The 27,224-nt window shown below is 36.4% G+C and overlaps 1 protein-coding gene across 1 annotated transcript in view; it reads right to left on the minus strand.

Annotated features, from left to right (window-relative positions):
* The window catches only part of SCN2A (sodium voltage-gated channel alpha subunit 2), a 187,083-nt gene that overhangs the window by 109,599 nt on the left and 50,260 nt on the right, over nt 1–27,224 (minus strand). Inside the window, exons 2-7 of the mRNA XM_060177783.1 lie at nt 18,090–18,407; nt 17,096–17,214; nt 4,004–4,093; nt 3,122–3,250; nt 2,652–2,743; nt 1,311–1,583 (exon numbers count right to left, since the gene is read on the minus strand). Of these exons, the coding sequence (XP_060033766.1) occupies nt 1,311–1,583; nt 2,652–2,743; nt 3,122–3,250; nt 4,004–4,093; nt 17,096–17,214; nt 18,090–18,356 (970 nt within the window). The 5' untranslated portion in view covers nt 18,357–18,407. The remainder of the gene's footprint in view (nt 1–1,310; nt 1,584–2,651; nt 2,744–3,121; nt 3,251–4,003; nt 4,094–17,095; nt 17,215–18,089; nt 18,408–27,224) is intronic.

Consider the following 27,224-nt stretch of genomic DNA (forward strand, 5'->3'; position numbering starts at 1 on the left):
ACACACTCATTTACCTCACAAAGATGGTTATAACCATATATTCCCCCCTTTTAAATATTTATTTATGCATTCCCTTTTGTTGCCCTTGTTTTATTGTTGTAGTTATTGATGTTGTCATTGTTGGATAGGACAGAGAGAAATGGAGAGAGGAGAGGGAGATAAAGAGTGGGAGAGAAAGACATCTGTAGACCTGCTTCACCGCTTGTCAAGCGACTCCCCTGCAGTTGGGGAGCCAGGGGCTTGAACAGGGATTCTTATGTCGGTCCTTGTGCTTTGCGCCATCTGCACTTAACCTGCTGCGCCACCGCCCACCTGACTCCCCTGTTATAACCATATTTATGAATAACTATGGTCTATAGAAAAAGCATTACTATAATATATAGGAATGGAAATCGTATTTTCTACTTCAGGCAACACCTGGGAATGAACCCGTAGTCTTGTGATGGGTTATACCACTACCAAATAGCCTCACTGAACAGTTTATTTCATTTTTTAAAATTAATTTATTTTGAGGAGAGAAAGAGAGAGGGGAGAGAGAAGAGGTAGTGTGTTAGAAGAGACACTATAATGTAGTGTCACCAACCACGGATCTCCCATGTTCACATTTGCAGTGTTTCCATGTGATGCCTGGCCTCTACCCCAGGGCTTCATGCTGAGCAAGGTCTGTAGTCTGCTGTGTGAGCTTATCCCTGCTTGAATCATACTTTCTGAAAACATTTTAGATCTTCGTCTCACAACGTAAGTAATTACCTTGTAACCTTTAATCTTTAAAATAAAAAAATACTTAGTAGTGGGTTCAAGTTCCCAGTCCCCACCTGGAGGTGGTGGTGTGTGAAAAGCAGTGCTGCGGTTATCTTTTTCTCTCTTTTCAACTTCCTTTTCCCCCCTCAATTGCAATTAATCCTGTCATATCAAATAAGTGAAAGGAAAAAAAAAAAGAAAAGAAAAAACGTGGCTACCAGGAGTAATGGATTTGTTATGCAGATAATGAACCCCAGCAATAACTCTGATGGCAAGTAAAAAAAAAAAAAAGGTTTACTCTTTTGGTTTTTTTGTGTGTGGAGCCAGAGCTTCATAAATGTGTAATTTCACTGTGCTTGGGCTACTTTTTCATGGAGAGAGAGAGAGAGAGAGAGAGAGAGAGGAACTGAAGTACCAGAGCTTCCCCCGCAGCCATGGCATCCACCACATGGAGCCAGGGCTTGAAGCTGGGCCACACATAGCAAAACACACACTATCAGGTAAGACACATCCTTTCCCCCTAAGTAGTTAAGGACTATATAACTTAATGTTTAATAGAATATACTTACTTTTGTCCTCAATATATTCATCCCAGTTAAACATGCTCACTGTCCTATTGAAAGTGGTACCATTCCCATCTAATGAGTTATTAAAAAAGGAAGTGACATTTAATTCAAAGGAAGAATTATCTGGGGGCCACTGCAAACATTTATTCCGTAGATTGCCCATAAATAGCTGTAGTCCTATTAGTGCAAACACACTTAGGCAGAAGACAGTCAGGATCATCACATCTGAGAGCTTCTTCACTGACTGGATCAGGGCCCCCACAATGGTCTTTAGACCTATAGGTGAAAGCAGAGGGAGAATTTAAATATACTACTCAACAGCTACTTTATCTATTAAAACATCATGAACTTCTCCTGGAAAATAAATGTGTCATGCAGAATGTCAGCAACATTAGTTTAATGCTTGTGACTGATCAACATTTTCATGAAAAGCCTGCTAGCTGGTGAAAATGAATGAAAGCAGAATCTGTATATTTATTAGAAAACTGTGAATGGAAATGAATCAAAATTGTATTTTCAAACGCTCCTTAGAGCAAAAGAGATGACTTTTGTTATTCATGCTTAAACATCAACCTTGTGTAAATATTTTTCTTTTTTTTTTCTTTTTTGCAGATGTCTTACTCCCTAACCGCTTGCAGGTTTTAGAAAAAAAAAATCTATAAGAAAACAGTAGTAGAAACACTTGAAGTCCCAGAATTACAAAGTTTGATGTTTGTCAATTCTGCAAACGTGTCTGGGTTAAAAAAGGAAGACATCTGAAAACTGAGCTCCATGCAGCACTCATGCTATCCTTTCTCTTTTATTAATCTGCAGGTAAGTTAATTGCCAAATTTTGACCTATATGGTCAAATCAGTTTGAATGTCTCATAGTTGAGCTTCTATGCGAAAAGCTTGATGTTAAAGGATGCAAACCAAGTAGCCTGTTACTGCAAGTGCCTCATGCAAACACTTGTTAAACTCAAAGGCTGATTTAGAACAGTTTTTCAAAAGCACCCAGTAAAAGCAAGAATCAAATCCATCCGAAATAATGATGTACTGATTCTTGCTTGTTGACATACTTATTCACATTAAGATACAAGCATCAAGGCTTATGCACAAAAGCTGTGATTGCAGCACCAATGCAGCTAAAGTCAGCCTCAGTGTTTAACCTAACTCTCACCTGGAATGACTGAAATTGTTTTCAATGCTCGGAGAACTCTGAATGTTCTCAGTGCTGAGACATTGCCCAGGTCCACAAATTCTGTCACATATCTGTAATAGGGAGTTCACACACAAACACAATAACAACACAAGAAACAGTTGGAGATATAAGGGGCCTACCACCTTATACCAGTTTCTTCTTACCTGGAATTACAGAAATAGTTTTCAAAGCTCTCAAGACTCTGAAAGTTCGAAGAGCTGAAACATTGCCTAGGTTTACAAATTCTGTTACATACCTGTAGAATTAAACCAGAGTTATTCAGAATCTAGGGAAATCTAAGTCTATTGGTCTTATATCAAGACCTTCTCAACTTCAATGGGTGTTGCCACCAGATTTTCCAATTAAGAGGAAAATGGCACTGTTGTCAATTTTAACCTGTTACTTGGGAAATTTTATCACTTTATTCACTAATGGAAACCACTGTAATTTGAGTTGACTATGGTAATCCCTACATTTTCCTAAGTGCATAATCTGATAAGGAAAATATTCTAAATTCATATGATAAGTAAGAAAGATGTTTGGCCTGTCAAGGGAAGTCATCAAGGAGAAATTCAATATAAGTTCCCACCGATGATTTACTTTTCCAAGATGGAAGATGTATTAAGATACTTACGCAAACGTAATCACTGTAAAATCCAACCAATTCCATGGATCCCGTAGAAATGTAAAATCTTCTAGACAAAAACCCCTTGCAAGTATTTTTATAAGTGATTCAAAAGTATAAATTCCGGTAAAGGTGTACCTGAAAGAAAATAGCCAAACCTATATTAGAGATGTGCTAAATAACTGAAGTACGTATCTTTTATATGAGGCTTAAACAAAATTTAGAGATTCTACACACCAGTCTTCGTATGTTATAAGATAAGCAAAAATAAATACTACTTTATGGGAGATATTTTCACTGTTTATAACTCAGTGAACACTGCACTTTCTGCATTAGTTAATCTGAAAGTCAAAATAACATGAAGATAATATCTAGAACACATAATAACATGAAATAATATCTAGATTTTTGGACTGGTTTAATAGATATTAATAAAAATAAGTGGAATGTTTATATTTAGTAAAGTATGAATCATTATAAGTCATGAAACATATATATTAGAGAAAAAAATAACCATTAGAATGGGCCAGGTGGTAGTGCACCTGGTTGAGTGCACACATTACAGTATACAGGGACCCTAGTTCAAAGCCCTGGTCCCCACCACCTGGAGGAAGCTTCATGAACAGTGAAGAAGTTCTACAGATGTTTCTCTCTCCCTATTTTCCTTCCTTCCCTCTCAGTTTCTCTCTCCCTTATTCAATATAAAGAAAGAAAGAAATCAGATGATAACTGATAAGCATTAGAAAAGAAGTAAACTATGTGTAGTTTCTAAACTTATCTGGTTTAGTGCAGCTACTAAAAGTATGATTTGCTAAAGAAAGTAATAACATGTTAATCGTTTGATATAAAGTTAAACAGAGTGACAATATAAAAAAAAAGTGCTCTACTTACTCCACATTCTTTGTCCAGTCTGGAGGGTTACTCATGGTCATGAATACACAGTTGGTAAGAATAGTGCACATAATGAGCACATTGAATAAAGTAGAAGAGTGGTGTCAAGGAAAACAAAAGTTTAATAGGAAAAATCTCACTTTCATCTCCCACTATGATTTTCACCATCACGAAGATACAAGACTTAGTCCTTATTATCTCAATTTTTTAAAGATTGATTTTTAGTAAGTCATTTATTTTTATTAGAGCACTGCTCAGATCTGGTTTTTTACATTGATGGGGATTGAACCTCAGACCTGAAGTGCATCAGGCATGAAAGTATTCTGCAGAACCATTGTGCTATGCCCCCCACCTCATTACCTTGTCATTGAACTTGTTTCTTTTATTTATATAATTCAACACCCCCTCGTCAAACATATCAAGTCACATTATTTATTGTTTTGAGATTATTTAGGTGCTTCAATTAATTCAAAAGATTAAATGGAAATAAATGGATTCTTTGGTGAGTGATTTATGAGTTTAAACTTAAAAAAATGTTTCCAAACTATTTTACTTGGGAAATAATGGTTCAGAGGACAGGTGTTGACATGAGTAGATTTTCTTATCTCCCCCCAAATAGGTATCTACACACCACTCCCACCACTGACCTAAGTAAGTCTCTGCCATCATGTCCTGGAGACCCAATGTTCTCCCCTCTCTTTCTCTAGACCAGAGTCTTCTATTTTGCTATTATACACCTCACCCTTACCAGACTCTCTTGGACAAGTGAACTACAAACTCAGCATGTATGTAAACTCTGACAAAAATTCAATAAGAAAATTCAAGTAACTAATTATATACATTATAACTTCATTCTAAGGGACACCCTGAAAGAATGTCTGAGGATTCTTAATGGAGTGTACAATATTCTGTAATTGCTTATAAAGTTCTGAACAGTAGAAAATGGTGATGTGTTATTGCTGGTATTTCTTGGGTTTGTGATTATTGCAAATTGTTGATTGAGTTCTCTGACCTGGATTGATTTTGCTATAAATGAGAGAAAAAGGTAACTATTTCACAATTTTCCCATGAGGATCAAATTAGTTAAATTATGTTACATTTCCTAAAACTTAATCTATCTGGCACACAGTAGGTGCTCAATAAACTGCTTCCTAACCTCCTGAACCATAGAGAAGACCTGCTTATAACCAACATGTTTTGTTTCTCCGTACCTCACTCTGTCTTTGAAGACATAGTCAACTATGTTCACTTTCTTTTATAATGAAAATCAATAACAAAAAGTTGTAAGAAATTATTTGGTAGTTCAATCAATGAGATGACTCATATTTTATGAACAACACAAGAAGATTTTAGTGGAAGTTATACAAAAGAACAGTGGCTGTATTTCTTAAGGTAGATTTACATACATTTATAAAAATCCAAGAAAATAAATGTTATTCATATTCCCTTTATCCTTATAATCATTCATATCCATTTTATCCTTATAATTTTTTATATTACTTACACATAAGAAACTTTCAACATCATTTCTTTAAAAAAATTTTTTTTTATTATACTTAATTTTTTATTTACTGGATAGAGACAGCCAGAAATCAAGAGGGAAGAGGGTGATAGAGGAGAAACAGAGAGACACCTACAACACTGCTTCACCTCTTGCAAAGCATTCCCCCTGCAGGTGGGGACTGGGGGCTCGGACCTGGGTCCTTGTGCACTGTAACATGTGTGCTCAACCAGGTGCACCACCACCTGGCCCTCAACATCATTTCAAGTACAGTAAAATGGACAATGAAGAACCACTATTGAATTAAGCTGTAAACTTTCTTTCTTTCTTTCTCTCTTTCTTTCTTTCTTTCTTTCTTTCTTTCCTTCTAAGGTTATTGCCGGGGCTCTGTGCCTGCAGCACGAGTCCACTGCTCCTGGACGCTATTTTTTCCCTTTTGTTGCCCTTGTTGTTGTTTTTTTTATCGTTGTTGTGGTTATTATTATTGTTGTTATTGCTGTCGTTGTTGGATAGGACAGAGAGAAATGGAAAAAGTAGGGGAAGACAGAGAGGGGGAGAGATAGACACCTGTAGACTTGCTTCACCACTCGTGAAGCGACCCTCCTGAAGGTGGGGAGTCGGTGGCTTGAACTGGGATTCTTACACTGGCCCTTGAGCTTCGCAACATGTGCACTTAACCTGCTGTGTTATCTTTCTCTCCCCCTGACTTCCCCTCCCCTCTCCATTTCTCTCTGTCCTATCCAACAACAACAACAACAACAACATCAACAATAAATAAACAACAAGGGCAACAAAAGGGAAAATAAATAAAATAAATTAAAAAAGAAAGGAAATACCATTTGAAACTATACCAGTCTTACCCTATATTTTTGTCAATCAATATGAAAACAATACAAAATAATTTTGAAAAAATTCCATTTTAAAGAAGAAACCTATGTTTCCTTCATAGCTAAAATCAAAACGAAAATAAAATTAAAGATGACTTTTTAATGGTATATAAAATAAGAAGATTCATTGTGTATGCCACCCAAGTAGGCTGTTCTGATGAGGTAAGACCCCTAAGCAAGACTGGTGGTAACAGTAATTGCATGGTTCCCAACCTTGAACATTCTCATTGCAGTCTTTACTTTGCTCTGACTCCTACTCTACAATGACTAGCATTACTTACTAGCTCCTGATCTCCAACTTTTTTCTTCCTTCCCTGTCCATCTTGAATTGATGAGTTTATTTCTTACTTCATTGAAATAATATCTACACACTGTAGATGTGTTCCGCCTTTCCAGAAACCCTCAGTAATCTCTTTCTCCTCTTACGTTTTTTTTTAATTGCTGTAGTTATTATTGTTATTATTGATGTCATTGTTGTTGGATAGGACAGAGAGAAATGGAGAGAGGAGGGGAAGACAGAGAGGGGGAGAGAAAGATAGACACCTGCAGACCTGCTTCACCACTTGTGAAGCAACTTCCCTGTAAGTGGGAGCTGGGGGCTCAAACCAGGATCCTTACATGGGTCCTTGTGGTTTGCACCGTATGGGCTTAACTAGCTGCGCTACCACCCAACTCCCCTCTCCTTCTTACTTTTAATATCTCCTATTCACTGGTTTCTTTTTATTGGCACAGACACATTTTTTTAACTTTTTCCCAGAAAAAAAAAAGGACTACCTGTATCCCATAGTCCTTTTCACCTATTTACTGTGCTTTTTTTTTCCCTTTCTATTTCACAGTCAAACTTCTTAAACATTTGTATCTTTTCATGTCCTTAGGCAGCTTTCACATCCTGAGCTTTCTTGTTTTCCTTTCTAAAGATGTCAAATTTTCCATGGTTCTTCACCACAAACAGAAGGATGTCTTTGACTTCTTATTTGCTGTCCATTTTCAAGAGCATTTAACAAGGATGTTCCCCCTGACCACCCACATATTCTTTCCCTTTTCTTTCAAGAGCTCTGTTTCCTGGTTTTCTCACACCACTCACATAATCTTTTTAAGAATTAAATAGTATTTTAGTTTTTGAAAAGAAAGAGAGACAGTATGCTTAGTCATTTTTTCCTTCTACTGCTGTACTTGGTCTAGTAGAGTTCACCAGTGAACTTAACTTCAGGTAACATTACTCAACCTACCTAGCTCAAATAGCATTTGCCAAGCTAGATTTGTCTTCTGAGTTCAACACATCCACTTGTCTAGATGATACCTCCACTTATTTCAAAATTATTTTAAGAGTTTAGAGTTCCAAAGTTGGACTCAAGTATTTCATCCATAATTCCAATTCCCTCAAACACTGTTCCGTTGATATCTCTGTATCTTAGGAAGTGCTCCATGATCTAGCCAGGAGTATAGAAGTGACTTTTTTCTTTCTCCCTAAATCTTCATAGTCAACTTAGCAAACATTTTGACATTTCTTCATGCCATTACTAAACTCAGTATAATTTTTTCCATGTCCACAGAAGTACATGACTGCAATGTCCGTTAGGGCCATGCTACATTACTATAGCTTCTGCCAAGCCATTTTTTCTTAATCCCTTCAAATAATTTTATACACCCTTCAAATCATTTTATACACCCTTCAAATCATTTTATAAATTGTTTTAGTCCCTTCAAATCATTCTATATACCACATCAAAACAAACTTTATAAATATAATTTGGGCAATTTCAATAGCTATCTATTACTGGCAAGATTATGGTGATAAAATGTTTCAACATAGTCAAGATGCTAGGTGGGGGAGTTGGGCAGTAGTACAGCAGGTTAAGTGCACGTGCAGCAAAGCACAAGGATGGGCATAAGGATCCTGGTTGGTGCCCCTGGCTCCCCACCTGCAGGGGAGTCACTTCACAGGCGGTGAAGCAGGTCTACAGGTGTCTATCTTCCTCTCCTGCTCTCTGTCTTCCCCTCCTCTCTCTATTTTTCTCTGTCCTATCTAACAATGACGACATCAATAACAACAACAATAACTACAACAAGAATAAAAAAACAAGGGCAACAAAAGGGAAAATAAAATATATTTTTTAAAAGATGCTAGATGGATAAACTCTTCTCTAGTTTTATATCCTTTTTATTATTTATTTATTTATGTATTTATTTTTAAATTATTTATTTATTCCTGAGAAAGATAGGAGGAGAGAAAGAACCAGCTATCACTCTGGTACATGTGCTGTTGGGAATTGAACTCAAGACCTCATGCTTGAAAGCCCAATGCTTTATCCACTGTGCCACTTCCTGGATCACGCTTTTTATTTTTTTATGATTTGAATTTTTTTTTTTATTTGATAGGCTAGAAAGAAATTGAGAGGGGAGGATGAGATAGCAAAAGAGGTAGAAAGAGAGACAACTGCAACTGCCTTTCACTGCTTTGAACCTCTCTCCATATAGGTGGGGCCCGAGGGTTTGAACCCAGGTCCTTGTGCTTTGTCACATGTGCACTCAACTAAATATGACACTGCATGGCACTCCCCACCCCACTTTATATTATTTACTGTTCATTGAATTTGCCCTAGCTCAATATTTTTGTAAGTGTTTTTAAGTCATCAATGAAATATTTTTCTTCTCAGATTAAGGTCTTTGAAATGCTGCTTTTTCATTTTGAACATTCTTTCTACTTTAACCTGTCCAACTCAAACTTTTTCTTTAGGAACCAGATTAAAAACCTGTTTCTAGTAGAAAGTTGTTTTTTTGTTTTATCATTATTTATTGGATAGAGACAGCCAGAAATCAAGAAGGAAGTGGGTGACAGAGACAGAGAGACACCTGCAGCCTTGCTTCACCACCTGCAAAGCTTCCTCCTGCAGGTGGGGACCAGGGTCTTGAACCTGGATTCTTGCTCATTGCAACATGTGCACTCAACCCAGTGCACCACCACCCGGCCCCTTACAAAGTTGTTTACAACAGCATTTGATCTATTTATATCTGTAGCACCTTATATTAATCCTCTAATGACTCATTTTGATGTTGATCATTTCTTTTTTAATATTTATGCATTTATTCCCTTTTGTTGACCTTGTTTTATTGTTGTAGTTATTACTGTTGTTGTTATTGATGTAATTGTTGTTGGATAGGACAGAAAGAAATGGAGAAAGAAGGGGAAGACAGAGAGGGAGAGAAAGACACCTGCAGACCTGCTTCACTGCCTGTGAATTGACTCCCCTGCAGTTGGAGAGCCGGGGGCTCGAACCGGGATCTTTACACTGGTCCTTGCACTTTACGCACCTGTGCTTAACCTGCTGTGGTACCGCACGACTCCCAATGTTGATCATTTCTATGAGATTGCTAAATATATGCGGTTCTAGGAATCATGTTTAGAGTATTTACTACGCTAATCTTACCATTTAAGACATTGTCAGTTTCCAATAGAATAAAATTAATTTTGCAACTTGTTTATTTCAAATAAAATTAATTTTATACTTTATAATTATTGATTATGTAGCTATTGATACACAACTAAATACAGTATAAATTTATTTTCACATATATTGACTACAAAAGTTTCTGGTTTTTAAGTGAGAGCATGCACAAGTGTAAACAGAAAATTAGTAGCCTTATGACCTTAAGCCACATAATAGGTCATGTTATGTTTCTATGACTTTTGAAGCTTATTTGATCTCTGTAATAGTAGCCCTTAAGTGTATGTAAATATATATATATATATATATATATATATATATATTAAAAAATAAAGTAGGCCAGGGAGGTAGCACTATGTAATGCAACAGATTTTCATATTGGAAGCACTTGAGGTCCCAGGTTCAATCCCTGGCACCACCTTCAGCCAAAACTGAGCAATGCTTCTGTAAAACAAACAAAAGAAAGGAAAGTAAAATACATGGGGCCAAGTGTTGGCACACCTAGTAGAGCACACAGGACTGTGCAAAGAGACCTGGGTTTAGTGCTGTGCTGTCTCTCCCTTTTGCTCTACCTCTCTCTATCTCTCATACTCCATCAAAGAAAAACAGAAACAATGGCCACTAGGAGCAGTGGAGTCATTATGCTGACACCAAGCCCCCAAAATAACATAGCAGCAAAAATGGTAAAATGTACATTTCAAAATTAATTATGTAAACTATAATCAATGCCCAGTAAGTCAAAACTAATAAAGTGTTATGTCCAAAGAGGTGTTTTCCATATTGCATGAGGCATAACTGACATACAGGATTATATTATTGAATAGTTTCCCTTGGGCAAGTCAGTGAGTTGATATTTGCAAATTGATTGCCGCAGTAATTCTAGTTATTATCTATAAGAAGTCTATGATTTTTATTTTTTTTAATTTATTTTTTTTTTTGTTAATAAGAGTGTAGATTAACACCATTCCCACCACCAAAGGTCTGGGTCCCTGCCCCTACTTCCTTATAGTGAAGCTGAAAATCTTGAATATCTTGAATCAGTATTTAAGAATCTTGCTACATAAAGTAAGAGGCTGGTGAACCTTGTCTAATAATAGGAAAAAGCATTCCTTAAATTTAATAATTTCCTTATGTAAATAAAATGTGTGTTAAAATTCTGATCGATTCTAACCTATTAGCCCCTGTGTACATGATGATGAAACACTTCTCCATGTTTCTACTGGAAAATGGTCTTGAAATCTGTGACTTAAAACTTGGAAAATTAAAGCATTGACATATACACCCTAAAGCATGTGGATAGCATGAATTAGTATGAACCTTAAAGCACTGATCTGTGGCTCAGATGCACCCTTTACCAAACACATGAATTTTAGAAAGTTTAATACTTTGAGATGTGGTTTTCTTACAAAAGAAAGGCAGTAGAATTAATAGTTTTCCTAGGAAATACAGTTCTTATTTCTATTAATCACTAGCTTACTAAATGTAAGGGTAGTGTGTGCTACTGTCTTTTTTCATTTATTTATTTTTATTGTACAGGGACAGCCAGAAATCGAGAAGGGAAGGGGAGATAGAGAGGGAGAGAGATAGACATCTGCAGTCCTACTTCACCACTTGTGAAGCTTTCCCCCTGCAAGTGGGGACCAGGGGCTTGAACCTGGGTTCTTGCTCATTATGACATATGTACTCAACCAGGTGCAGCACCACCCAGGCCCTGTTTGTTACTCCCCCCAAAAGAAAAGACTGTGCTCACTCCATTAGCAGGTAGTTTTATGTGAGAAGGTTTTTCTGACATAAATAATATAGAATTCAAATCAAAGTAGGGTTGTTCACTTTCAATATATTAATGAATATTTCTAGGCCAGAAGAGTTAGTGACTAAATCTGATACCTCCATACTTATTAATTCTCTTATTAGCAAACTTCTAATTATGTGATAATGTGACAGCTTTTAAGCACTGAAAGCACAGGAAAAGGAAATCATTCGTTATTCCCTTTCTTTCCTCAGGTCCATTATTCATGAAAAACCAGGATTTTTTTTTAAATCTCTATGAAGACATCATATGAATGTGAATAGAATTAAGATCACTTCTTAACGATTTAGTAAGCTTGGTCTACTGAAAATAAAATTTGTACGGGCCAGGAGATAGCTCAATTTGTAGAGCATGCATATTACCAAATAGAAGGACCTGGGTTTGAGCCCCGGGTAACCGCATGGGGAAGTCTACAAGGGAAACCCACAAGCCATTAATCAGTGAGGCGGTGGATCTCCTCTTTCTCTGTCTGCCTGTCTCTCTTTCTCTTCCTCCACTCCCTTTCTTTCATACTCTATATAGAAGAAAGAAAAAAATGGCCACTGGAAAAGTGCATTCATGCAGGCACAGAGTCCCAAAGCTAAAAATGGTGGGGGGGAAAAAACATTAAGAAAGAAAGAAAGAAAGAAAGAAAGAAAGAAAGAAAGAAAGAAAGAAAGAAAGAAAGAAAGAAGGAAAGAAAGAAAGAGAGAGAGAAAGGGAGGAAGGAAGAAGGAAGGAAAGAAAAAAAGGAAGGAAGGAAGGAAGGAAGGAAGGAAGGAAGGAAGGAAGGAGGGAGGGAGGGGGGAGGGAGGGAGGAAGGAAGGAAGGAAAGGAAGAAAGAAAGAAAGAAAGAGAGAGAGAGAGAGAGAAAGAAAGAAAGAAAGAAAGAAAGAAAGAAAGAAAGAAAGAAAGAAAGAAAGAGTAGGGGGGCAGGTGGTATTATATCTAGTAGAGCACACATGTAACCATGAATGATGACTTGGATTTAAGCCCCTAGTCTTCACCTGCGGAGGGGAAGCTTCATGAGCAGGGGAGCAACTAATTTTAAGCCCAGTTCCCGCTGCACTGGGAAAAACTTCATTGCTGTGGTGTTTTTTTTTTGTTTTTTTTTTTTAATCTCTGTTGCTTGGTCTCTGTTTCTCTCTTTCTTTCTGGAAAACTTGCCCCAGTGTAGTGAAGTCATAGTGATGATCAAAAAAATATCTCATCGTAATTTATACATCAATGATAATAAAATATTAGCCTTAGCAAATATATAAGTAGCCGCTGCAACAGCCATTGTTAGTACTTACAGTTTTAGTTGCAATTGCTACAATATTAACAAGAAATTATTATCATATTGCTTAAAGAAATTCATAAAAAAATTCTATGTAATACATAACTCACTTCTGGATTGGTTTTGGAAGCAAATTCTTACAGAGTTTAGAGTTGTAAGTGATCCAAACACAGAATAGTCAGTATAAGCCTTCTCACTTTGCAAATGAGCCCATCAGGGCATGGGCAAATTTAGTCCCTTTCTAAGGCTACATTTTGTACTAATGGCAGAAACAAAAATGCAAAAGCTGATTCTCAGTCCAGATTTTTTTTTTTTGCATTTCCCAGTTAACAGAAAAATCCAAGTCTTAATCCACTACATAATTAAACAAAGCCTTTCTTAATTATGCTGATTTCCTCATATAATGTGTATATTCAAACAGGTGTTCCAGCACCATCACCTGGTCCTTTGATTCCCTTATATCCTATCCAATTACTCAGCAAATCTAGTCAGATCAGCAAATGCACCTAAATGCATTTCCTCATTTTTTTTTTTTTTTTACCATAATGCAAACTACTGTCAGCATTCACCAATATTTGGGCTCCCAAAATATCTTGCTCCCACCATCACCACCTCAGTTCCCAGACCCCATGCATTCTATTCTATTCATTCTATTCTTTCAGCAACCATGTAGTCTATTCCATTAAAGTCCTTCAATAATCTCTCTCCATCTGATTCAGACTAGATGTCTTCAGCGTGGTCTACAACTTGAGTCCTTGATATGCTCTCTTACTGCTCATGATCCCTTCTTTTCTGACTCTATTTCCATCACTCTGATCTTGGTGATTCTTGAAAAAACCAGTTGCATTTTCAGCTTCATTTTTTTAAAAAAAATATTTATTCCCTTTTGTTGCCCTTGTTTTATTGTTGTAGTTATTATTATTGTTGATATTGATGTCGACGTTGTTGGATAGGACAGAGAGAAATGAAAATAGGAGGAGAGAAAGGCAGACACCACCTTGAAGCAACTCTGCTGCAGGTGGGGAGCTGGGGGCTTGAACTTGGATCCTTACGCTTCATATTTTCTACTCTCCTTACACTTACTTTCCCCCACTGATCCATATCTCAAGCCTCTCACTTCCTTTGGGCCTATGCTGAAATAGTATATTTTCAGAGATCACTTCCCTTATTGTCCCCTCTAAGACAGCACCTGGCCTCTCTTCTCTTGTTACACTGCTGTATTTTTCTTAATAGTGTATATGGCTATCTGGGATTTGATTTATTTTTAAAGTTTTCCCCTCTTGAACATGAATACATGAATGTGACTATGTGAAAGTAGAATTTCCCCATGTTGTTCTCAATGCCTAAAAAGAATATCTGCCACAAGTGAATAATCAAATATTTGCATATGAATACAGGAATGAGCAATGAAGGCAGAACAAAAGAGAGCTGCATTAAGTTAGAATCAAAAACTGACATGACACACATTTAAAGCTGTGATAAGAAATTTTAGAAATATTGATTTTAAAAGATGCTTACTATCTAGAAAATACAGCCATATTTAACTTAACTATCATGACAAGATACTAAGCACACCAACAACATTTTCCATTTTTGAAATATGCCCTGGCAAAAATGTGGGAAGCATAACTTATTCTGCCAAAAAAAAAAAAAATCAAGAAACCAACCTAATTTCATATGCAACAACTCCTAATGAAGATAGGGTTTCTCTAAGAAATAAATCACATCTTTCATCAGAAATAGAGATCTCAGTTCAGGCTTAAAATACCAATTTTTTTATCATTAAGGGCTCCATTTTATGGCTTACAAACTATTATAATAATTGCAAAGTAATTCTTAAATGAGCCCAAACCCATCATCACCATCTCCAAGCATTTTTAACATACTATAATCAGAGATTTTTTAAAAAAACTACATTTCTATGTTAGAGAAAATTTATAACTATAAGCCATCTGTAAGCTTCTAGGACAGTCAACAGTTAATTTTACAAATATGAACAGATTTAACCTGACTGGCTTATATTTTAACTTTCACCACTACAGTAGCTCCTTGGAGGTTTTCTTTATTTTGCTAAGCAAGTCTAATCCTCACATTCAAGTTGTATCTTGATTCCTAGAAATCCCTAGGACATAAATTAAGTTCTCAGTGTCCAGATTTTCAATTAGCGTTTCTAAAACTGCCTTCATTTTCTGCTAGTGATAATCCTTCCTCCTTTCCTCTCTGCATGGGGATTCTGACCTCCTCAGACTTTTTTTTTTTTTTTGAGATAACAGCCTTTATATAGCTTTCAAAGAAATATATGACCACCCAACAAGTTTTAAAGAGCAACAACAAAATCCTCCTTATTTCATTGATACTGAGTTTTCTAATCCCAGTCTGTTTCAAGTCAACACAAATTTATGATTCATATGGTTCATAATCTGCAAATCTTCAATTTTGTTACGTGTTTTACATCTGATCCTCTAACCTTTGACGCATTTGTCACTTACATATTTAATATATATCCTCCCAGAGTTTATTATGGAAAGAATATCAAACTAAGTCTGAGTTAACAGTATAATTTTATACGTAAAGTGTGTTTACATAAACATTATACAGTTATTTTAAAATATAATGAATAACTTATGGGGGATGTATTCAGTGCACAAACACTTAAAACATAATGGTAGATTATAATTTGTAATTCAAGAAAACAAAATATAATCTCAACTTCAATCTTTATTCCAAATGCTATCTCAAATACTTTTTTTACTTTTGCTGTACAAGAGGGTTCTTTTGGAAAGACAAAGATCACAAAAATGTTGTTTAAGCTAATTCCCAAGACAGTACAAAGTAAACTAGAGGTGAAAGACTGATTGCATATGGGATTCATATTTTGATTTTCAACGACAAATACCTGACTATGAAATATTATAATGTAGTGATTCTTCTCTCTAAATATTTATTTATTTAACAGATGAACATTAATTACCTTACTGCCAGTCAAGTCTGGGAACATGATTTATAGTGTCTCTACCCAGAAGTGAGCTTGGCTCCATGTACCAAGCTCATCCCATCTACAGAATTCCTCATTTTACCTAGTTCAAATATTTCCTGGGTCAGCTAGGGGAGTGAGATTTTAGACAGGAAGTCTTAAAGCCAGGCCCTGGATTAACCATGTCATAGAATTTCATGAAATGATTTATTTTAAAGAAGAACATCTTAAGTAGTCTTTTCTGTGATTTTGCATAAATGTCATTTTTCCTTTCTTTACTTCTGCTTCTGTCTGCCTATCAGTCTTTATCCCAATATTTCTATGTTCTTCTTTAAATACTCTAGCTGATCCAGCCTCAAGCTTTCAAACTTTTCCCCCTTGACTTTTCCAAGGCTGGCTGTTAGTCAAATGACTGTCTTTAGTCTGAAAGAAAACCTCTCATTCACAACTACTATCCTTAACTTCAAAAGTAAATCAAATTACTATCTCCCACCAAGCTGTCATCAATACATTTTTAGAAAGTAAAGACTTTAATATGGAGAATAAAGGGAGAAAATGAAGATTAATATGGTAGATTGCCATACACCTCTGGAGAAGTTAGTAAACTCATGATTTGGATAATGTACAGGATCATGTGTGTGATAATGAGAAAGAGAGGAGAAAGGAAAGAAAAATGGGAGAGGAAAAAAAACCAGGAAATGCAAAGTCATCAGAAAAAAATTTGAAGAAACTGAAGCACTAGTATGCATATAGTTATAACAATAGACATTGACGGAGTTTAAGCTTACACATGGTAAAATGGAAATTAGAAAGTAGTAAAAGTCATAAAATAGCATAATTATAAATATAAAAATAGTGTAATTCAGATCATGCACATATTTTCCAAGTTTAAGAACAGTGAATAAAATTAGCTTAGGAGTTTGCCTGTTATCTAACATAAAATATAGAGACTTAAAAGAGGAATACCTAGAAATTCAGTCTAAATGAATAAAGAGTCTTGGTACGTAGCAAGTAACTCAGAAGAGAGTAAGGAGAGAAAAACAAAGAGCCTACAGGAAAAACTTAAAAGGGATGAAAAAAATGAATTGTAAACTTACCTTTGATTCCATTTTGTAATATGCTAACTGTTGAATCATAGGAAACATAACATTGCCAAACTCCCAGTTAAATACTTCAAAGAGAGAAGTCATTAACATGACTATTTGCAAAAGGATATGAATGTACCAAAATCTTAATAGCTAATTTTCTAATTGGGTTGAAGGGAGTTAAAATGTACAGGGCAGGGGTAGCACTGAATCGAGAGATCGCTTTCCCTTTATTCAGTACTATAAATGTCTGAAAAAGAAAACACAACACATAAAGCAGAATTTAGAATACACATTAAGAATATTTTATGAGAAATCAGAGATAATTAGTTATAAACACATCCTCATAAAATATTGTCGTCAAGTACTAATTAGTCGCATATAACTTCATGACAGGTATTTCATTCTGCACACCATAATCACTGCTAACTTTCATAAAAAAAGATGAGGGTTTAAAGACAAAATAAATAAATTTGTAATCAATGCCATAGAAATTATTAGCATCTTTACCAACTGCTAATATTGGTATTTTTAAGCTGTAATTATAATTCACAAAAGCACAAAAATGGGACTTTAATTACTTCTTCAGTTAATTGGAATTTTCCCATAGGAACTTCAGGGATCAAACTTTTTTTTTTTTTCAGGGAGTGGGGGGGGCATAAAAGTCTACTACAGCTATTTCCTCTGTGGATAATCATGGAAGGGGCAACGCCTACAGAATGGAAGGTATAAATCTGCTGAAGATCAGTATTTCATACAACATAGAGATAGTAAAGAGGAATTTGGTCACTACTCCTGGAAAAAAATATATAAAGATGTGTTTCTAGGTTTCACTTGTTTTACTTCATCACACTGGAATATGAAAAGACTCTTGTGATTTCTAGATTTTTTTCACTGCCAGATGCCTGTGCAGGTACCAGCCTGTCTTTGGAATGCAAGTTCAGATGAATATTTCTACAGACCATTAGGGTAATGGGTCCATTATACACTCAGCTCCTTATAATACTTAAGACAGGCAAAGAGGCACAATGTTCTTCATGACACATCCTGGAACTAACCAACTAGTTAATTACTAGAGCCAACTGGTACATAGGAGAAGTAAAGGTAAATTAGTTATGGACTCACTTTCTTATTGATATAGTATGGGTCCAAGTCCTCCAGGGGTTCTGACACCATCTCTGGAGGGATGTCTCCATATATAAATGGAAGGGATTTTCCTGCTTCCAAGTCACTGTTTGGTTTTGGGCCATTTTCATCATCCTCATCTTTGCGCTCTTGTTTGGGTCTCTTAGCTTTCTCTTCTGCAATGCGTTGTTCAATAGCAGCAAGGGATTCCCTGGTAAAGAAGCGGAAGCTGTCAGGTCCTGGTGGTACCAGCACTGACTGTGCCATCTTTTCATCCTGCTCCTTTAATCACTGTTTAGCTCCTTGCATAAGAAAGTGCTATGGAAACAAAAGAGAAAAAAAGAAAGCAATGACCATGAGGAAATAAAATGACTGTAAGAATTACATGATGTTGAGAAAACTACATATGCCAAGCTATCAGTAACTAAGAAAGATGTATTTGGTAGTCAGGGATTCTTATACATGAACTCATTTGCTTGCCTGGAGTTCTCTCACATTCAGTAGGTGTCTATGAGGTAATCTAATCTCCCACTCCCAAAATGGTTTTAGTGGAAATACCCAATTTAAAGCTCAGAAATGGAGGATACCAGTTTGTATTTGCTGTTTCATTTGTGTGAATATTTTGGCAGCCATCTTTTTCAGCATCCTTTCTGAAAAAAATATCAGACATCTAAAACAAGGAATTAATAGCCACCTAGAATTACAGAAACTGTGCTGTGCAAGGGCCTTGTATGTATCGCTCTTTTCTTTCTTTTTTTTCAAGTTCCCTTTGGCATATTTCTCTGCCTTTAGGAGCTTGTTGAAAATCAATGCATCTGAGAAAGAGCTGGAAATCTCAAAATATTAGGCCATGGAACACAGATAGACACTGCTTAAAATCAAAGGAGCAAGAGGAGCAGGGGATGCCTGACTGCATTTGGAACTACTCGGAAACTGCACAGGAAGGGATCCAGTTCCTGCCAAACTGGGCAGGAAGTCATCCACGTCAGAGGTCTGTGGCTTGGACCCCCTGATTTAGCAACCTGCTGCCAGCTAGTGGAATTGTTTCTCTAATTAACAAATTTGCAGTACCTCAGGAAATTCTGTAGAGAAATCCATTTCCTCAATACTGCTTATTTCATAAAAATAACATCAAATTTGAGCTTGAGAAATAAAATAAGATTAAAATAGTTTATCTTTTTAAGCAACTCCAGTTATATATTTTTGTCATAACAGAGACAGAGTTTTACTGGTATTCTAATCACATTCTTTTGGGCTAATATATATCTCAACAAAGCACACAAATCATTACACATGCTATTTCTGAATTAGTGGCAGAAGTTTCTGTGCTTTCAGAAACAATACAACCAAATCTTGATTTCAAAATGCCATCTGTATAAAATCATTTACTTATTTTTCCCCTTCTCTTTAAAATATCAACTCATTTTAGCCCCACCCTACAGGAGTGAGATTTGCCATTTAAATGTATGAAGTGAATTTTCTAAGAGTAAAATGCACTAATGTCCAGTTAATTTCTGCAGCACATGTCAGATAAAACAGAGGGGGATATAAAATATCATAAGCTTCTATGTGGTTTCTATAATATTTTTTTTTGGGGGGGGGAGCTAGGCTAGGATCTTTCAACCACCAGCTAGTAGACTGACTTCACAGTTCCTGCAAGCATCCTTCATTTTTCTGACCCATCCCCAGAGACCCTTACTCCTAGTGACAGGCATAGCAGAAAGATGTTCCTTGCACACATTCCCAGAAGAGAACTCCTATGCCTGGATGCTATAATAAAAGAGACATGCTAAAACATGCAGCCAGCAGCTTCAAAATGAAAGTGGTCCTCTGCAGATTCCCCCCAATGATTCCACTGTAAAGGTACAGAAGCATCACAGAGAATAAACATAATAAGAATATTGAAACATTACCCCTGCAGAATCTTTTACACCAAGAGTTTGGGATTGATAAGCTGGTACCCAGAAGACTGCAGCTAAAATTCCATCATGCTTTTTTTCATTTTTTTTTTTTCGATTCTCCTTCAAAGACCACACCTAACTTCCTGTAAAAGGATTCTGGTAACTGAAGTAAAAACAGGCATTTCCTGTGCGAGGACTACAAAATGACATTATTAGAACTACCACTAGAGGGCGGGTAAATTGTGAAGAGAAACCCCTCACAATGTGCACAGAGATGTGAGAAGCAACTGTAGGCTTTCAGTATTTGAGTTGGCCTTCTACAAGCAAGAATTTCTCAAGTGAAGCACTAATACTGTATTGATTTCAAGAATTAATTTTCTTGATCAATGATGCTTTTGTTCATACTTTGTATTTTACTAAGTCATAAGTTATTAAATCAATACAAAAAATTTCCAGTTAAAACTAAAAAGTAAACCACGAAGGGTTGAAAATATAAAGTCATGAAAGACCAGTAATATTAATAACAGTTTTTACACACAGAAGAATTTAACACTAGCCTCAACCCCAGATTATTTGAAATACAGCAAACTGTTAGTTCAATACAGAGGTAACCTTTGTGGCATACAAGTTATTTTTTCCTAGAAGGAAAAATGAGCAAACAAAACAAAATAAGTATTACAATAAGTATTACACTTATTACACTTGAGGTGTTCAGGTAATAGTCACATTCATTTTTCTTCTGTATGTTCTGACCCTTGTTAACACTATACTAATACTTTATGAGAATGCTAATGTGATAGTTTTGTTTTATTTCATAAATTATTTTATTTACTTTAAATAATGTATATAAAGGATTTTCATATTAGAATGAGAGGGGAAAAAAGAGCACCATCCTGCTACATTTGGTGCTGGGAAGGGAACTTGGAGCTTTAGTCATGCAAATCTTGTGCCCTAATATCTGAGCTATTTCCCTGTCTACAAACATGAAGCTTTTAAATAACCTTAAGTTGCATTCGTTTTTGGGCAGTAGATTTTTTATTACAGTTTTTAAGGCCAGACACTATATCTGCAATATTCACAAATGATGAGAAAGGCAAGCAATATTAAAAATCAGAAGAAATATTAATAGTAAAAATTAAAATCTGATGACATTTATACTTCTATGTTCAATTCCCTCGTATTTTCTACTTATGAAATGATATTAATTTCTAAATTAAAGTCTAGAAAAGAAATTAAACTATGCCATACATATGATGACATCTACAGAAAAATAGTAGTTATATAAAAGACAAGGCAAAAGCAAAACAACAATGGGTTACAATAAGCCGTATATGACTAATTTCTCTACACAACTACCAACTCAGAATAATAACTGCTCTTAAGATAACATTATGGTAAGAAAATTATTGGCTTATTGAAACTCATGTTAAAGAAATTATAAGGTAATAGTTTGTATTATAATTTATGATTGTGGTGGACGAGTGCTAAAAAATAGACGATTTTATACCCAAGAATTAAGAAAATAGGATACTATGAAATGATTTTTCTGAAAATATTTTATTACTATCTTATAACTGCAATTTTTTGTCTTCTTTCATATATTTGAATAATGTTAAAAATATAAACTAAGGAAAGACTTGCTACATATTATCTGAAGATTTTTCTAAATTTTCTAGCTCCCTTAGTTGGTATCAGTCTATATTCTCATAAGGTTTTTGACTATCACTGTTTGTGCATATTCGTTTCTTTCGTCTCCGTTATCTACATACAGCTCATTTCTATAACAAGCCATAATCACAAGGGGAAGAAATTTCTGAACAACTAGATTTATGTATTTTTTCTATAGATTAAAAACAGAGGATTATACAATACAACAGAGGATTATACAATAAAAAGCTTAGGTTCAGCATGCATAATTTCAGTAAACTTGTTTCTCTTCAAATATGTGTATTTCCATTATTAAAACACTTAAATATTGCATGTATATTTGTTGAATAACATATTTTTACAAAGGTGTGGATGTTACTTTAAATCATTATTGTGTTTTTTAACACATTTTGTTTTCTTCAATATAAATGAACAGTAATATGATAATAATGAGCACTGGAGTAGGCTGGGAGGTGACCGGTGCAGTGGATAAAGCATTGGACTTAAAAGCATGATGTCTCAAGTTCTATTCTCAGCATTGCATGTGCTAGAATGATGTTCTGGAGACTAGTATGGTGTTTGTTTGTTTTTTTGTCTCTCCTTCTCTCTCTTTCTCACTCCACCTATCTCTATCTCTCTCTCCTGTCAATAAGTAAATAAATCTTTGAAAAGTTTACTGGGAAATATTTCAGTAGACTGAAAATTACTTTTTATCCAACTTTTCTGGAAACAACAATACATATACAATGAGCTATGTCTGCATCTTATTAAGGATTTATTTTATTGTAGGTAGAAATATTTGCATGGAAACATATCTATATTCTTTTTTAAAAGATATACATTTCACTTCTTATTTGTTTTACAAGAAACTTTTATTTGTATAACTTCACATGTGCATATAGTGTATGGAAGTCATCATAACCTCCATCAAACTCTGATAACCACCACAGTTCTCACAAAGTGTAACAGATAATTCTACTGCTTTTTGTTGCTGATGTCTGTAATTCCATTTGTTATAGCCATCTATATGTATTAGGAGACTCAGCTACATAAACAAAGTAAACTAAATAATAAGCAAATGAAACCACATTAGGTAAAGAAAAAGAGAGAGAGGGAGCTTCTATGCATAGGGGAAAAAATCCTTCCACAATCATAAAAAAAAAAAAAAAGACCAAACAACTGGAGAAGATATCTGAATATCCCACATCTGACAAGAAATTGATATTAAAAATCTATAAAGAAATAATACAGCCCAGGAACAAAAATTATAATAGTAATTCAGTAAAATAGTGCCCAAATAGGTCTGAACAGACCTTTCACATATGAAAATTTATTCTGCATCACATATCATTAGAATAACATAAATTGACAAAATCTTCCCAGACAACACTTCTTTTTTTCCAGATAAGGGGTGAATGATGGAGGGAGAGAAATAAGGGGAAACACCACACCACTAGCAGTGTTCCACTGCTAGTGAAGCTTCCCTTCTGTTTCAAGCATCCATGTGCTGCTCACCTGTCTTTTAGCTGTCTAGCCCAGGCAAAAATTAGTACAGTTTTGGGCCCATCGGAATACAGCTAAAACAGACTTCCTACCTTCTTCCAATATGAAGACCCCAAATCTCATCTGCTATACCTGTACCTTTAGGTTCCTAAGTATTAAACAATTTCTTCTGCTTTATATCTTAATGCTTTTCATCCACCAAGTTGTAGATGCTACCATAACACCACCCTGACTGACCTGAGAAGACAACCTCACCAATGTGTCCCGCAACCCCACCACCCCAGGGCCTTACCCCACTAAGGGAAAATAGAGACAGTGGGGATATGGATTAACCTGACAACATCCATGTCCAATGGAGAAGCAGTTACAGAAGCCAGAACTCCCTTAAAGATCCCACACCTTCTGCACCCCATAAAGATTTTTGGTCCACACTCCCAGAGGGATAAAGAATAGGGAAGCTGCCAATGGAGGGGATGGGACATAGAATTCTGGTGGTGAGAATTGTATAGAATTGTAGTCCTCTTATCCCACAATCTTGATGATCATTATTAAATCACTAACAAAATAATAAAAAAAAAGAATAAAGGAAATTAAGAGCAAAACAGGACATTGCCTTATACCTGATACCTGTGAGGCTGACCAGTATAAACAAAACAAGTGACAACAAGTATTGTTGAGGATGTGGAGGAAAAGGAACCCAATACACTGTTGGTTGGAGTGCAAACAGTTGTAGTCCCTATGGAAAATATTTTGGAGAGTCCTTAAACAAATAAAATGAAAATATCTGATGATTCTGCAATACTAATCCTAGGCACTTATCCAATGGGCCTGGAAGTACTAAATCAAAAGGATATAGGTATCCCATGTTTATATTTGCACTATTTCCAATAACCAAAATACAGAAGCAACATGAATTCAGAAAGACAGATAACTAGATAAAGAAATTATGGGTTATATCCTTTACTTCATCTTCAAGTATTCTAAATGCTTTTTTAGTGGACATCTATAAGCCATTTCAAATTTTCCTAGATAAATTTCAGCTGGAATAGCACTTCTAATGGGATTTTATATTTGGTTATGATGAATTCATTGTGCTAGAATCATAGAAGTTTATTTCTGTATCATAATAATGACGTAAGAAGAAATATGTTCTAGGGAATGGTTGTCCCCATGAGAGCGAGACATAGTCATTTGCTTCAAATTCCCAATTTCAAGTTAAATTTTCCTTATATTTCCGTTTTATTGAGGACTTCTATCTAAAACTTGACTCTTATGGTGGGAGGGATTAGATATATGATGAAGAAGGACCTAGGTTGGGGGAAAAAGTGTTTTTCGGACACCTATCATGAGGAGATTAGAGGTTGTACCTATGTGTCAACAATGGTCCTGTAAACCATTAACCCCCAAAAGTGTGTCTGTGTGTGTGGGAACTTTCCCCTTAGCCTTAAACTTCTGTTGTGAGGGATGAAAAAAAAAAAAAAGCTTAGGGGCTGGGTGGTAGTACACTGAATTAAGTGCATATAGTATAAAGTGCAAGGACCCTCTCCAGGATCCCAAGAAACCCCTGTCTCCCCACCTTCAGGGGATCACCTCACAAGTGGTGGAGCAAGGCTACAGGCAGAAAGATAGACATCTTTCTCCTCTTCTTTATTCCCTCCCCTCTCAATTTCTGTCTGTTCTATCCAAAAAATGGCTACCAGGAGCAGTGGATTTGTAGTGCAGGTATCCAGCCCCAGCAATAACCTTGGAGGCAAAAAATATTAATAAAGTGGAAGAAGGTGAAGAAGAAAGAAAGAAGAAGCCCAACCAAAAAAGATATGTGTAGACCTATGTTTATAGCAGCACAATTCATAATAGCTGAAACCTGGAAGCAAACCAGATGCCCAACAACAGATGAATGGCTGAGAAAGCTGTGGTATATATACACAATGGAATATTACGCAGCTACTAAGAATAATGAACCCACCTTCTCTGACCCATCTTGGGTGGAACTAGAAGGAATTATGCTAAGTGAGATAAGTCAGAAAGACAAACCTGAGTATGGGATGACCACACTCATAAACAAAAGTTGAGAAAGAAGAACAGAAAGGGAAACTCAGAGCAAGATCTGACAGGTTTGGAGTAGGGCACCAAAGTAAAAATCTCTGGGTGGAAGGTGAGGGTAGATATTCAGCTTCACTGGGGCTGTGGGGGTGGGTGAGGACAAAGACTTTTGGTGGTGGGAATGGTGTTGATATTCATTCTATTAACTTGTAGTCTCATAAATCACTGTTTAATTAATATGAGAGGGGAAAAATTGGTTGAATGTCTCAAACTTTGTGATGCATAGACCATAGTTCTGAGTATATGTTTTTCAATCTAAACACTTAAAACTTCAAATTGGTTATCAGGTTGAATTTTAACAGTGGTCTCAAATTGTTAATACATTTCTAATATTAACTTGTTCTTTGATATATTAAATCTCCTAAAAGTTTATATCAGGGAGAACAGAAGCAACCAGTATTGTTACTTTATAAAATAGGGCTATATAAAAATAGTATTAAAGGACATAAATTATGGTGAGGTCTTGTATAATACAGAAAATCCTAACAACAGGATTTTCAAAGTTAGCCTAATTGCTAAATAATTAGGTTATAGCAATAACTATCCATTGCCTTCTTAAATCCTAAGATAGCAGGAACCTCCACTTTCTCTATAAAGCCCGTATTTTTCCCAGGCCTGGAACCTCTATGGTGGGGCTCACTTTCCTGAATACATCTCTCAGTTCATACCAAATGGTACTGCATCTGCTGATCCCAACCTAATCGATGCAACAAGTACCACCTCAGCATGTTTCACTTCAGACTGTGTCCAGAGAATGTCAGGTGGGGAATGTTAACACTCCAGCTTCATTACTCGGGGTGCATTGGATCGATCTTCCCGTGGTGCATCACGTGAGTACCCATTCATTGGGGAAACTGACGATCCTTCCTAGCCGACTGAATCCACATGGATCCCAGTCACTTTCAAAGCCAACAACAAGCAGCTCCTGACAGCTTTCAAGCTGTTGGTCCTGCTCTTCGAGTCCTCCAACTTAATGTTGAGGGGCTGTCCTTTGCCAAACGCGTTCTTATTGGTCAATTGGCGATACAGCATCAGGCAGATATTATCTGCCTACAAGAAACACATATAGCAGTCGATGAAGCTGCTCGATTCACCATCAGTGGATTCGATTTAATATGCTATAATCTCCATCGTAAACACGGCCGAGCCATCTACGCCAAATCGTGTCTTGCGGACGTTTACCATACGGCCTCTTCGACCTTCTACGACTCCATTACTATTGGAACTATTCAGCTCGTCAACGTATGTAAGCCTCCCAGTGCCTCATGGGATAACGAGGTCCTGCCTAGCCCAAATCACCCAGCCGTTTACGTTGGAGACTTTAATAGTCATCACCAAGACTGGGGATATTCCTCCACTCGTGCTGACGGCTCTATCTTAGCCAACTGGGCTTCAGCGAATGACCTCTCCCTATTATACGATCCAAAACAGCCAGGCTCTTTTCACAGTGCTAGATGGAATAAAGACTCGTCACCCGACCTGTGCTGGATTAGCACAGACAAAGGCCAAGCCTTTCCCGCTACGAGACACGTTCTCAAGATCTTCCCGCACAGTCATCACCGCCCAGCTATCATCCGCATTGGTCTCCAGCTCCCACTGATTCTGTGCTCAGAGAAACTAAGATGGAACTTTCGGAAAGCAAACTGGCGTCTGTTCAGTGATCTTACCAACAAATCTATTCCTGCAATTCCAATTAACTCTATCCCCTCTGAAGATTCCTACAGGCCCTTCTGCCAAGCCATCTTCAAAGCAGCTTCCCAAGCCATTCCTCGTGGGAGACGTGCTAACTATACGCCTTGTCTTGATGCTGAATGCGAGCAACTACTAAAGCAGTATGATGAGTCGGGCAACCCAGATGTGGCTGACCATCTCATTGCCTCCCTGGATGCAGCACGCCAAGCCCACTGGCAACAACTCACGGAATGTCTGAACTTCACCCACTCAAGTAGGAAGGCCTGGAAGCTTCTTCACAGACTGGGTG

This window comes from Erinaceus europaeus, chromosome 18 (assembly GCF_950295315.1).
Source record: "Erinaceus europaeus chromosome 18, mEriEur2.1, whole genome shotgun sequence".
In the NCBI taxonomy this organism is placed as follows: Eukaryota; Metazoa; Chordata; class Mammalia; order Eulipotyphla; family Erinaceidae; genus Erinaceus; species Erinaceus europaeus.